The 14,155-nt window shown below is 21.2% G+C and overlaps 1 protein-coding gene across 1 annotated transcript; it reads right to left on the reverse strand.

Moving 5' to 3' along the window:
• Positions 1–595: 595 nt before the first annotated feature.
• PY17X_0207200 (eukaryotic translation initiation factor 2-alpha kinase 2, putative) lies at positions 596–8,893 on the reverse strand (the record flags this gene model as incomplete). Its single annotated transcript, XM_721538.2, has 1 exon — positions 596–8,893. The coding sequence occupies one exon, from the start codon at positions 8,891–8,893 to the stop codon at positions 596–598; it is 8,298 nt and encodes a 2,765-aa protein (XP_726631.2).
• Positions 8,894–14,155: the final 5,262 nt, after the last annotated feature.

Consider the following 14,155-nt stretch of genomic DNA (forward strand, 5'->3'; position numbering starts at 1 on the left):
TTCAATTAAGCTCATACTATATTTTTTTTTTTTTTTGTATAATGTAGACTTTTTTATATTTTATTTATTAAAATTTCCAAAAAAATCAAAAAAATATATTGGAAAGTTTTCCATTTCATGTTATTTGGTTTGTAGGAAGTGAAAAATAATAATATATATTATTAGTACATGTTTAATTTTACAAAATAATAGTTTTATTATTTTTAAAATACAAATGAAATCAAAAAAAATTCGAAGCGCTTTACCATGTGGGTAATGCACATTGGAAAAAATAAAATAAACGAATAAATAAAATAACGAATAAATAAAATAACGAATAAATAAACAAATAGTAATATAAAAAAAAAAAAATGTGCAATAAAAATCGTATTACATATTACTGCCTTATAAAAAGCTATTAAGCTTGGAGCCGTTTATATTAAAATTATGAAAAATGAAAATATTTCCAAACTTCAAAAGGTTTAAAAAAAAAACAAATAAATAATAAGCATGTGCTTATTTAACACGTAAAAAAATATATGCACCTGTACATGCATAAATATAGCAAGAAACATATACGTACTATATTAGTATATCTATATGATTTGTGATAAAATTAGGGACATTTATCTGGTAAAAATATGTCACCAGTAGATATTATTTTGTTGTATAATTGTGCCGAAGTTGGTCTAGATTTGTAATCTAGCGATAACATTTTTTTACATAAATTAGCTACATTTGGATGTTTTTTTATTAACAAGTCAGGTAAAATTCTTTCCCTGGCATTACATAATATTTGTGTTCTTTCCATATTTGTTTCCGTTTTAATAAATAAATCAATTATAATTAAACCTAAAGAGAAAATATCTACTGCTTTGGTATATTTATTTCCTTCTAATTGTTCAGGTGCTGAATAAAGTTTTGTCCCTATGCCTAGTGTATGATTAATTGATTCTTTGATATTTTTTAAATTGCTTGAAAAATCGCTAGCTACTGTTTTATTGCACCCCCCCATTTTCTCCGTTCTTTGATCAGCTGATTTTTCTTGTATATCATCATGGTGTAGTCCTTTTCTATATATACGCATCCACTTTGCACCAAAGTTTTTATTGGAAGCCGAGCAAAATTTATTTTTGATTGTTTTTATATTTATATATTTTTTTTTTTTATTACTACGACAATTTTGAAAAGATTTAGACAAGAGATACTTTTCAATTTCTAATCGGCAATAAGCATTCCGTTTAACAACTATTGCACTACTTATAGAACTGTTTGTACTACGTCTTCGTATAGGGTTTTTATGCTCCTTTTTATGCTCTTTTTTATGCTCCTTTTTGTGCTCTTTTTTATTTTTTTTTTTTTGGGTAGCTATTTTGTTTTTGTCCGTTTTTGCCCCGACATCATTTTTTTTTTTTTTTTTTGTGTCACAAATATTACTATTTCCTTCCCCGCTATTTTTGCTGCATTTTTTTCTCGTTTCTACCAATTTATCTTCATCACTGAAATAGCGTTTTGTTTTTGTGCAGCTCAAAAGAACATTCATGGAAATATTCATTTTTTCGGATATATTCGATTTTATTATGTGATTTTTTATAATGTTGCATTTTTTCATTTTATTTCTATTAATATGTTCCCTATTTTGCGAAAATGATAAATTACGACATATATTTGCATGTCTAGCTATTCTGTTTTCATTTAAAGTGTCTTTTCTTATATGAGTGGTATTGCTACCACTTTTAAATTTGGTTAATCTTCTCTTATTTTTACAAAATATGTTTAATTCATCTATTGTACTCCACCATTGGAATATTCTTTTGCAACTACGAAGGCTTCTATTTTTATTTTGAATCACAAATTTATTTGATTTAAATAGATTACTTTCATTACAATCACTTTTAGTATTATGTACGTCACTTATTTGACAATTTTCTAATGGGAATACTGAATTATAGTTTGAAAAGTGTTTTTTTTTGTTATCACAATTTTTATTTATTATTATTATATCATTTTGTATCTCTTCTTCTTTTGTTGTATTTATTTTGTGATCATCCAAATAATCATATGAAGCTAAACCAAAATCACCTATTTTAACAATATCATTGTTTGAGATAAATATATTTGAAGGTTTTAAATCTCTATGCATAATGTTATTATTATGTATATAATTTAAGCCCATAATTATCATATTTATAATTTCAATGTTTCTTTTAATATTAATACGAGTTCTTCTATTGATATAATTTTCGATTGTATCTTTACAATATTCCATTCGTATATATAAATTAAATTTATATTTTTTATTTTTTATAAAATTTTGTTTATTTTTTTCATTATCTATGTTTGATGCTGGAATTTTTTCATTATATTGGCATATTTTTGTGTCAATTTTTTTATAATCTTCCTCCTTTTTTTCCTTGTTTTTACAAAATATATTTTCATTCTCTTCATTTAACGTATTTATTACACCTTTTCGTTTTCTTTGTTTTTGTCCATCCCAACCAATACGTCGTTTTTTTGACAGTTTTACTTTCTCTGTATTTAAAATGGCATGGTTTGTGAAATGATACGTTTTACATCTCTGATCATTATTATTATCATCATTTCCACAATTTTTGAAACTGCATTTATTTGACACATTTAAGAATCTATTATATGAATATATGTCCAGTATATCATTTACAAAATGAATGGGTAATTTGTTATTTATTTTATGCACATTCGAAATAAAATATCTTGTAACCATATCAACTTGATGAGATAAATAAGGGTTATATATAATAGTCTTATTACTGTTAAATCGATACATATTGTTTCCTTCTCTTTTATGAAATAAATTCATAAGTAAGAGAAAAAAATCAAAATATATATTATAAGTATGTAAAAAATTATCACATCTTATGATAAAATGTGGTTTAAAAAAATTGTCCCATTTTAAAATACATAATAATGATGGTAACTTAAAATTGTTGCCATTTTTCCTAAATTCTATTTTTATAATTTTTTTTTTTTCTTCAAAATTTTTTTCTTTACAAACTTTTCCTAGTTTTCTAAATTGTAATTGATAAACTGAATTGTAGTTATTGCATATGTTGTGTGTGTTTCTACAATTGTAAAACGAGTTATTATTTATTTCTGTTTTTATTTTATCGTAGTTTTCATTTTCTTTTTTAAATCCACACCATTCCCACCTGTTAACATTTTTTTCAATACAATTTGAAGTATATTTATCAATATCACAATTACAATATTTATACATTTGTTGTTGTACATATTTATATAGACAATAAAATATATTATCTTCATTATCATGAAAAACTGTTTCATAGTAAGGATTAGTTTTGGGCTTTGAATTTACATTGTTTTTATCCAATTTAAATAAATTATAAAAATTTTTAATATTATTTTCATGTTTTTTTTTATTAATTATTAAAAACGGTCTTTTAATATCTCTTTCTTTTTTTTCATTATTATTTTTAATATTACTTGGCATTTTTAAAATGTCACATTTTTTGTTATATGAATTTGTAAAACTATCTTCAAAATCTGTTCGAATTGTGTCCATTTTTATCATCTCATTTATATTTTTTTTATTTTTTTTTTTTTTTTTCACTCTCTCTTGCTCCTCATAAACTTCTTCTCCATTCTCAATACAATACATATCAAATGTTTTTTGATAAATTATTTCATTCGAATTTATTTTTTTCTTACCTTTTTCAAACTGACCATTAATATTATCACTATATATTTCGGTCAAATAGGTGGTTAGTACATATTCATTACTTTTTCCTTTCAATGTTTTAAGTAGGGTTACCTTTATATCTTCATTTCTTTTTTTATATATTTTATGTCTCTCACTTTTACACAATACACTATCAAAGTATATTCTTTTCTTGTCATTTATTTTATTATATTTAAAATAAAAAGCTTTATTAATTTGACATATTTTACGGATTATTATTTTTTTCTTATTTTGTATCAAATTTTTATCATTTTTTTTAAAACTACATTTATATTTCACAGTTTCTAAAGATATATGTTGATCAACCTCGTTCATCATTTTGTTAATTTTATCCATCTTTTCCTTTTTTATTTTAGTACACTTTTTAATAAATTCGTTTGTTCTACATGTTTCTATCATACTATTATCACATTGATCATGTAAACAATATAAAGCATCTTTCATCTTACAATCGTTGTCTCGATATAATATATCCCCCCTTTCCATACCAACCATATTTTTATATAACTCCTTATTCCTATGGGATAAAAATTGTTCCTTATGTTCATTAACTAGAAAAGAAATATAAGAAGTATCGTTTTCATCACAATCTTTTGTATTATATATATTGTCACAATTTTTATAATTATATTCATATTTTTTTTGAATAGAAAAATTATTATATATATCATTAGAATCGGTTATTTGATGGTTGTTAGACATAATAGGATTCGGTTCAACGTTGGTCACAAAAAAACGGTTTGCATTATTCACACTTTTAAAAAATATATTTTTGTGATTTTTATGATTTTTGTAATTTTTGTAATTTTTTAGGTTTTTGTAATTTTTGTGATTTTTTAGGTTTTTGTTATTTTTGTTATTTTTGTGATTTTTTTTGTGTTTGAAAAAGTTGAGCTTTTTGTTTATGTTATTCCTCTTTGTACTTAATTCATTTTGATTAGCCAAATCGACGGTACTACACGGATTACTATTAGTAGCATTTTCAAAAATAATTTTAAAGTCATCATTTTCGCTTGAATAGACAATATTGTCAAAAAATTTTTCAAGTTCTTTTTTCTTAATTTTTTCACTTTTATATTTTTTTATAATATTTACATTTTCATTTAATAATTCATTCTCTTTTTTCTCTCTCCAATAGTTTGAATTATATATATCTTTTTGTTTTCTCGTTTTTTTTTTACACAAATTATTCTTTTTATTCTTAATTTTATTTCCAATTTTCGAAAAGTTTTGTTTAACAAGTATTTTGTTTCCATATAATGAAACAATATCTTTTCTCTTCTCATCTTTTATTTTATCAAAGTAAGGACAAAATTGTTTTACTGTATTTTTATTATTATATGACCACTTTCGAGAATGTATGAAGTTTCTGTTGTTGCTAATGTGTGCATTATTTTTATAAAAATATTCCAAGTAGTTATAAAAATATATTCTATAATCTCTTATTATATTAATATCTCGCACAATTTTTGTATCTTTTACTTTGATTTGCCCATTTTTTTTCTTTACTACACTTCCAAATACTAATATATAACACTTCCCATTTTGCTCATATAAAATTGTTTCAATATTAATATTCGCTAATTTTTTGAACAAAACTTTTTTAATATTATAAATGAAATGTGTTTCTTTTAACTTTTTTTTATTTTTTTTATTATTTTTATTATTATTTCGATTTTTTTTTTTTATTAAAATTTCTTTTTTTACCTTTTTGGGATTTTCTGTCAATTTATGGTTTTTCCTTTTTTTCCATTTTTTCCATTTTTTCCACTTTTTCAAATTATTTTTACTAGTTAAAACTATAGGGAAATTCATTTTGTTTTTTCCATTTTTAATGTGAAGAATATTATCGAGACAATATTTTTTCATAAAGTTTATCAGAATATTAAAATATACATGTCTTGAAGTCGTTAAACAACTTATTATATTTTTGTCTCTGATTCCAATGTTGTTATTCCAAATGTTAATAAATTTTTTCCACATATATTTACATATCTTAGTATTATTACTATTTTTTATAACCCTTCCTAATCTTTCGTAAAATAATAATATGTATTTATATGAATCATTATAACTTGGGGATAAATTGTTCACAATTTCATTATCTTCTAAAGACCTGATATTAAAAAGAGTATCAAAATAATTTGCTTGAATAATAAAACAATATATAAACAATATAGCACATTTTGTATATATATCATAACTTTTTTTGTCATTTTCAAAATATGAATTATATATAATGTAACTCATAAAATTTAGCATGAATATATTATTAAAAATGTCATTGTAACTATTTTTTGATACATTATTCGTTGAAATAGTACTAGCAATATGGGTACAATATTTTATCATAACTTTCGTGAAAAATATGTCTATTTTTCTTGTAAACGTATAAACAACATTGAAAAAATAATTAATCATCTTTAAAACAAAAATAACCCAATAATAATTTCCTTCTCTATTTATGCTTAAGACATTTCTTATAAATATCGTCTCAACAATAGTTGCCCAATTCATTATTATGTACAATTTTCCCCAATAAACATAATATAATTTTTTATTTAATTTGGCAAAAACTTTCGAAATTATTTTTATGCATTTACCTTTATCATCGCAAAATAAATTTATAAGAGACAACCACACATATAGTATATCGTAAATTCCTTCTATATCAAACTGCTTGGATTTTTCAAAATGATTATAAAAATAAATAATAAGATATAAAATTTCAATTTTCTTAAATATATTTATTTGAATATTATTTAAAAATAACTCTATGAAAAAATTAAATATATTTTTTTTCTTTTTATACATTTTTTTTCCAAAAATTAGAGAAATTGCAATCATACTCTTCCATATTTTGACCATTTTATTGATACCTATTTTATCACATTTCTTACTTCTGTCTGATTTATCCTGAACAATATGAATTCCTCTTCGAATAAAATAATCTTCAAAATGCTTCAATAAAAATATACAAATTATATTTGTCTCTATTCTATGCAACATCAAAATTATTCTCTTAGAAATTTTTAATAATTTTCTATAAAGGTTATATTGAAAAGGAGTAACAAACTTATACTTATACTTTTCTATATCTAAAAGAAGCATAATAATATAATGATAAAAAATTATGTTTTCAAAAAAATATGTTTTTTGATTATGTCTCTTAATGTAGCATTTTTTTTTACTTTGATAATTTCGGCTATTTTGACAAATTTGTCTTTTCTTACTAATTATGACATATTCATTTATTTCTCTTCTACCCCAAATACAAAAATTGAGAAAACAAATGGTATTATAAATATTATCTTTTTTATTATCATTTTTCAGTCCATATAGATAGTTATGTTCATTATATCGTAATATATTTTCATTTTTAATTTCTTCATTTTCATAAGTTAATTTATATAAATTGAGGGGAATGAATAATTGCTTGTATTCTTCCTTTACTTGATTTATTAATTGGTTTATTAATTGGTTTTTACTATTACATATTTGAATGTTAAATGAAGAAATGCCTTGCTCAAAATCATCGTAATTAACTTTGACATGCGTTATGGCTTTTTTTTTTTTTTCAAGTTTCTCTTCTTTAAACTTGTTCATTTGTGTTTTCATAACCCTACAAAATTTACTGAATAAGATATGTTTTTTTGAGTCTTCATTTTTATTTAGGTAATATCTCCAAATTTGTTTATTATTATAATGCTTCCTCCATAACTTGTGATGTTTTTGCCTTTTATAAACAAATAGAGATATAGGTTTTTCATGATATATGTTTATTTTTTTAACACATTTATTTCCTATGGTATTTTTCAAATCTTTTGCTTTTTTTTCTTTTATCCATATATTCTTCTTTTTTATTATTTTTCGTTTAAAATTTATTTTTCTATGTTTTTTATATATTCCTTTCCCCTCATATATAATATCATTCTTAAAATTAGCCCACATTTTATAGACATCAAAGTTATTACAATTTATTTTAAATATAAGCTTTTCCAAAATATTTTTATTCTTATATATTTCCATTTTATTCATTTTGGTTATATCCGATATATACTCTGATAATTCACAATTTTCATTAGAAGGAATACACATATTAAGTGTTACATTTTCTAATTCGTTTGATGGAAATCGAGATAGTTCGATTAAACTATGTCCAAATGCTAATATTATATTGTACAAATTAGTATTATCCTTTATAATATTATCACTAACATATTTAAGTAGCTTAAATAGATCATCATCTTTCTTTTCTTTTCCATTTTTTTCCAAATAACTCCAGCATAAATAATGTAGAATATTTCCTAAATTATTATTAAAAAAAATGAATATTTTATTTTTTTTGTTATTTAAACATGAACAGTCATCATATATAGCCAAAATATATTTTTCAAATAGAAAGTTTTTAAAATTTTTTATTAATTGTTCAGGTAATAAACTTTCAATATTTTTTTTTTCATTTTTGCACACACACATTTGATTGAAAATTTTCCACAAACACATTATATTATATTTATTTAGTTCAATTTGGGGATTAAAATTATAGTTGTATTTTTCCTTTTTAAAATTTTTTATCAATATTAAATTTTTCCAATTATCTTTTTTTAATACGTTTCTTTCATTATTGGTTATGTTTGAAATATTTAAAGTGTTTTCTGAACAACTTAAATGCTTTAATTTTTTTTTTTTATGATCAGATAAGGTAATAAGTACTCTCTTTTTAGTATTCGTATTTTGTTCTTTCTTTTTTTCTCTTCGTTTTTGTTGTCTTTTTTCACGCCGTTTGTCTCTCCTTTGTTCTCTTTGTTGTTGTTTCCTTCGTCCTCGCTTTTCCCTTTTCGATTTTGATAAAGTTTGAACAACTTCTAACCAAAAATCATTCATACTGACAATATTGGGATGGTTTTTTAATTTTCTTAAACATTCTATTTCTCTTAAATTTAATAATACCTTTTTTTCATAATTAGATTCATTGGCTGAAAATTTTATTTTTTTTAATGCATAGAATTTATTGCTCTTTTTTTTTTTAATTTTATAAACACATGAAAAGCCACCTGCAGCTATTAAATACATAAATATAAATTCATTTTTTATTTTTCCATTTATATTATTAATCACTCCAGTGGAACTTCCATTATTAATGCCTTTTTTCTTATCCACCATATTCAGCATGTTGTTATCTATAGTACATATTTAATCCTATAGCTTCCCCATGTACATATTAATTTGGTGTATACCTATTTTGTTGGAATAAATATGTATATATATATATAAATGTGTGTGTATACAATTTGTTCGTATAGTATGATAGCAATAATCCACATTAATAAATGGTGATAATGAGGAAAAAGGATTATGCTAAGTTCTATTCAATACAACTAATAAAACTAGCCAATAATAAATGTCGGTGCTATTCAATCAGTATGTGGAAATGTTGTGTGGTGTTTGTAAAAGAACGTCAAATTTTCAAAAAAAAAATAAAAAAAAATAAAATAAATAAATGAAATAATATTTTCCATTCCTCTAGGATTATTTGTTTATGTTAAATATAATAATAAAATAAAAATAAAATAATAAAATGCTTTAAGTCTAATTCACATTTTGGTTTCTAATGGGCATAGATAATTCCTCTATTTTGTTATTCTTTGGGGTGTTTCTTATTTTACAAGATCGTTTTTTATTTTATACTTTGTTTTCTAATACATGCAACATCATGCTGATATGTGCATATGTTAATACAAAACTTTGCGCCTTTTGCTTATATATAAATAGTGCATAATATTTATTATTCAAAATAAAATTAAAAAATTTATTATGTTGACACAAAAAGTAATATGTTTAATAATACATTGTTAGCCTTTAATTAAAAAGTGGAAACTGTCTTTTTTTTTTTTTTTGTTTGTTTTAATTAAAGGTATAGAGAAATACATAAACATGCATGTATATAATACAGTAAGTTACATATTCATTGATAGATCACTTCAATGATAAGACATAAAATAAAATTTGCATATTGTTCCGAAAAAAAGATTAAAATTTCAACACTTCAAGAATATATATACAAATAAAATTATATAGAAAATTAAATATATATGTTTAAATTGGATTAATATAAAAAAAAAAAAAAAATTTGCATACAATAAAAAAATTTTACGAATTGACTTTCTATACGCATGTTTCCATATATGGGTGAGGGAAATTAGTTGGTTGACATTTCTAGTATCAATTTGTTATTATACATTTTATATTATTACATAAAAAAGGTAAAAAAAAAAAAAAAGATAATACAAATAAACAAAAAAAATGAGAACCAATTCATCCTACATAGATTGAATCGTGTTTTCAAAGATAGAATGCATAAATACATACATATATGTGTATGTATGCATGATAATATTTGTGTGTTTATTTATTATGATTCCCTTTTTTTCTTAATTCGTTATACAGAATATTTAGCATAAGCTCACAGTATACATAAAAAAAAAAATAAACTTAAGTCCACGAAAGTATAAATTAAAAAAAATTAAAATTATATTAATTGGAAAAATAATTACAAAAAATAAAAAAAACGGTAGTTTGCATATAATTCCATAGTAAGATAAACACATATATGTGTAGTATTTTATAAGTTGATTTTAACAATTTTGCAAACTAAAAAATATAGGTCTTTGCATGGATATATCGAGTTAGCATAGTTAAAAAAATAAAATAATTAAAAAATAAAAAAATAAAACATAATTATAACACAATATTATTTTAAGACAAAAAACGCCATCAACATTCTCCTTTATTTTTTTATGAAATGATCTTAGGTGTGTGAAGAAGTTTTTTTTTATATCATTGGCATATATATATATATTTTTTTAAAAAATAAAATTATGGTAATTTAAATAAATAATATTTACATTTTTAATTTCCAAATAACTAAAAAAAACACAAAATCGTTGTGTTTTTTATGAGTGTACACACACATACATATATATTCACATAAAATGAATAAGCATGCAAAAAAATTATATAGATATGTGTGTATTTTTCTTTATATATACATATTTGATAAATGGAAATCTTATTTTTCAAGTTATTTAAAATTTATAAATGTTCATTCAAAGGAGGAAGTCTTTTATATTCATATCGTTTAATATTAAAAAAAAAAAAAAAAAAAAAAAAAAAAAAAAAGTTTCCAAAAAATAAATATATGGCCCGAAAAGGATATTAAAATTTATATATGTATATAAACAAATAAGGGACATAAAAATATGAAACATAGATATGTAAAAAAGGTAGACAGGAAATTTAATAATATATGTAGACAAAAAAAATTGAAAATAAAAAAGTTTACTAACTGTATAAGGAAATTTTATTTTGAAAGGAAAAAATTCATAATAAATAGAAAAATGCATATAATAAAAAACAATGCATATAATAAAAAACAATGCATATAATAAATAAAAACCAAAGCTAAGAATTATTTTTTATATATTAAAAATGCTTAATCTATGTGTGTGTATATTAACAGTGAATTTTTCTTTTGGGGATTGCATATTTTATTATGGCGCAAAGATAAATTATTAAAATAAGAATAAATATATATATTCATTTGTAAGCTAATTTTGACTTGTAAATTTATTTCATTGTATTCAAAATAAAACAGTACAAAATAAAAATACCACATTTTAAACACCACATTTGAAACAGCACATTTTAAACAGCACATTTTAAACACCACATTTGAAACAGCGTATTTGAAAATATTTTAAGAGGGTTAAAATAATTTGCCCAATAAGTCAGCCATAAATCCTGCATGTTTGGAATGCACATATGGCTGCATGCTAATGTCTACACAAGTGTACATATACAAATGAATGTAATATTTATTTATTTTAATTTATTTTATCTTATTTTATTTTATCTTGTTTTATTTTATCTTATCTTATTTTATTTTTTTGGTTTCTTGTAATTTTTCGCAATTTTATTTATTTTAATATGTTTATATATTATGAAAAAAGGTAATAACACAAAGAGGGCATTTAAAACACATAGTGTGCATATATAATGACAGTAATATATTCGTGATAAAAATATATATATATATATATATATATATGTATATATATACATATAAAATATCATAGAAGAAAATGTTGTATTTATTTTAAATGGAAAACTTTGCATGAGGAAATATATATTTGGTTTCCTTTATTTGTAAGAAAATTTACAAAACAAAATAAACAATTTTTCAGAAAAAAAAATGAAATAAAATCAATAATCTTATTATTTATAAGCATTGTAAATAATGTTTTATATATGGGGAAGAATAAATATATGATCGTATTATATGGTTAAATTTATCATAAAAAATGTTATAAAGATTGGAAATATTAATATGTGGGTTAGTAATAAGATATCAAAATTAATTATAATATTGGAAGAAAGGTGAAAAGAATATATATACACATGGAAAGATGGTTATATTTATAAAAATAATGAAATCATAGCTTTCGATTTTTTCTTTGTTTTTATAAAAAGTGAGATAAAATATTATTATAATGAGGATAGAAACTAATGTGTCTTCTTCTTATTATTTTATTTTGTAACCATAATTTATCTTATAGTATAAATAGAACATATTATATGTGTATATGGAAAAGGGAGTTGAAAAAAAAAAAAAAAAAAAATAATACTAAAAATAATAATAAAAATAAAAAAAAAATAATAATAATAATAGTAATAATTATTAATAATAATAGTAATAATTATTATTAATAATAATAATAACAATTTCTTTATATTTATAGCTGCACAATTTTGAATGTCCTCGAAATTAGTAATATTATTGAAGATTGTGATTTGTTTTATTATTTACAAAAAAAAATATTTAAAGGCAATACTTAATGATATTACAATATTTTATTTAAAAAGAAAGTTACATAATAAATGGAAATTTATTTGTATATAAAATTTGTTAACTATTTTATTCTAATTTATATTAATTTTTTTTTATGACAATTTTGACACAATTTTGACAATTTTTATAATACAATTTTTATGAAAATTTTGACACAATTTTGATGACAATTTTGATGACAATTTTGATGACAATTTTTATATTTTTTTGTGTGTTTTTTATAAACAATTTTGTGTATATATTAATTTGAATTTCTCTCAAAAAATCCTAATAAGCCTATAAAACATATTCATTATTTAATGATCTATATTTTACTATATACATTTTATATATATATATGTTTACATTGCATGCATATGTTTTTTCCATATATAATAATTAGCACAATTTATCTTTTCAATGAATACACAAAACGTTTAGTAGTATTTTTAATAATAAAAAATAGTATTGTAATTTTTTTATTAACAGTTTGCATTGCATTTTTTTTTATTAATTATTTGTATTATTAAATTATATTTATTATATAATATTGTTTATATTAGCAAGGTTAATTGCATTTTTTTTCTAAAACCTGGTGAAATATTCATTGCGTATAATTATTAAAAAGGAGGGAGGTGGAAAGTTAATTGCTAGTTAAACAAACAATTTACCATTTTTTACCATTTTTTACCATTTTTTTACCATTTTTTTACCATTTTTTTACCATTTTTTACCATTTTTCTACCATTTTTTTACATTTTTTACCATTTTTTTAATTTTCTTAATTTTCTTACATGCAATAATCCCCATTTAAGTGGAAACCCGCACCCTTTGATAAATCTTCATTTTAAATTTTAAGAGTTTCATATTTTTCGTGGCTTTTAAAAATATTTAATTTATAATTTTTTATTTAATGTTTTACTAAAAATATTATACATAACAATTTTGTACAAATGTTTTATACATAAAGATTGTAATAACTTAATGTTTTCATATTTCACCCATTTTAATTATAATGATAAGATTAAAAAAAAAAAAAAAAAAAAATTTTTATTCGCGAAATTTTTTATTTAAAATTATTTATAATATATGTTTTTCACACTATTATGTTTTTCCCATTTTTATGATGTGATAATGAATGAGAGAACTTGGAATTTATAAGTTATATATAGGAGCACATGTTATTTATATATTTTTATTAATTATTTTACAGTTTACTTTGATGTTTAGTAGCTGCTTTTTTACAAATTTCCGTTAATCTTAAATATACATATTCATTAATAAATATATATATATATATATTATATACATATTGTTATTTTTGATTTTATTAATATAGAGAAATACATGTAAACAAGATTTATAAATTGTAATATTAGATTTTCATTACACATTTCTATTTTTTTCATAACGTCTCTCTTTATGTATATGTCGGTGCATATATATATGTAGTATGTATGTAGTATGCATGTAGTATGCATGTAGTATGTATGTAGTATGTATATGCCTTTTAACACATGTTAGTATGTATCACATGATGCACAATA

This window comes from Plasmodium yoelii (genome assembly GCF_900002385.2).
Source record: "Plasmodium yoelii strain 17X genome assembly, chromosome: 2".
NCBI classification, from domain to species: domain Eukaryota; phylum Apicomplexa; class Aconoidasida; order Haemosporida; family Plasmodiidae; genus Plasmodium; species Plasmodium yoelii.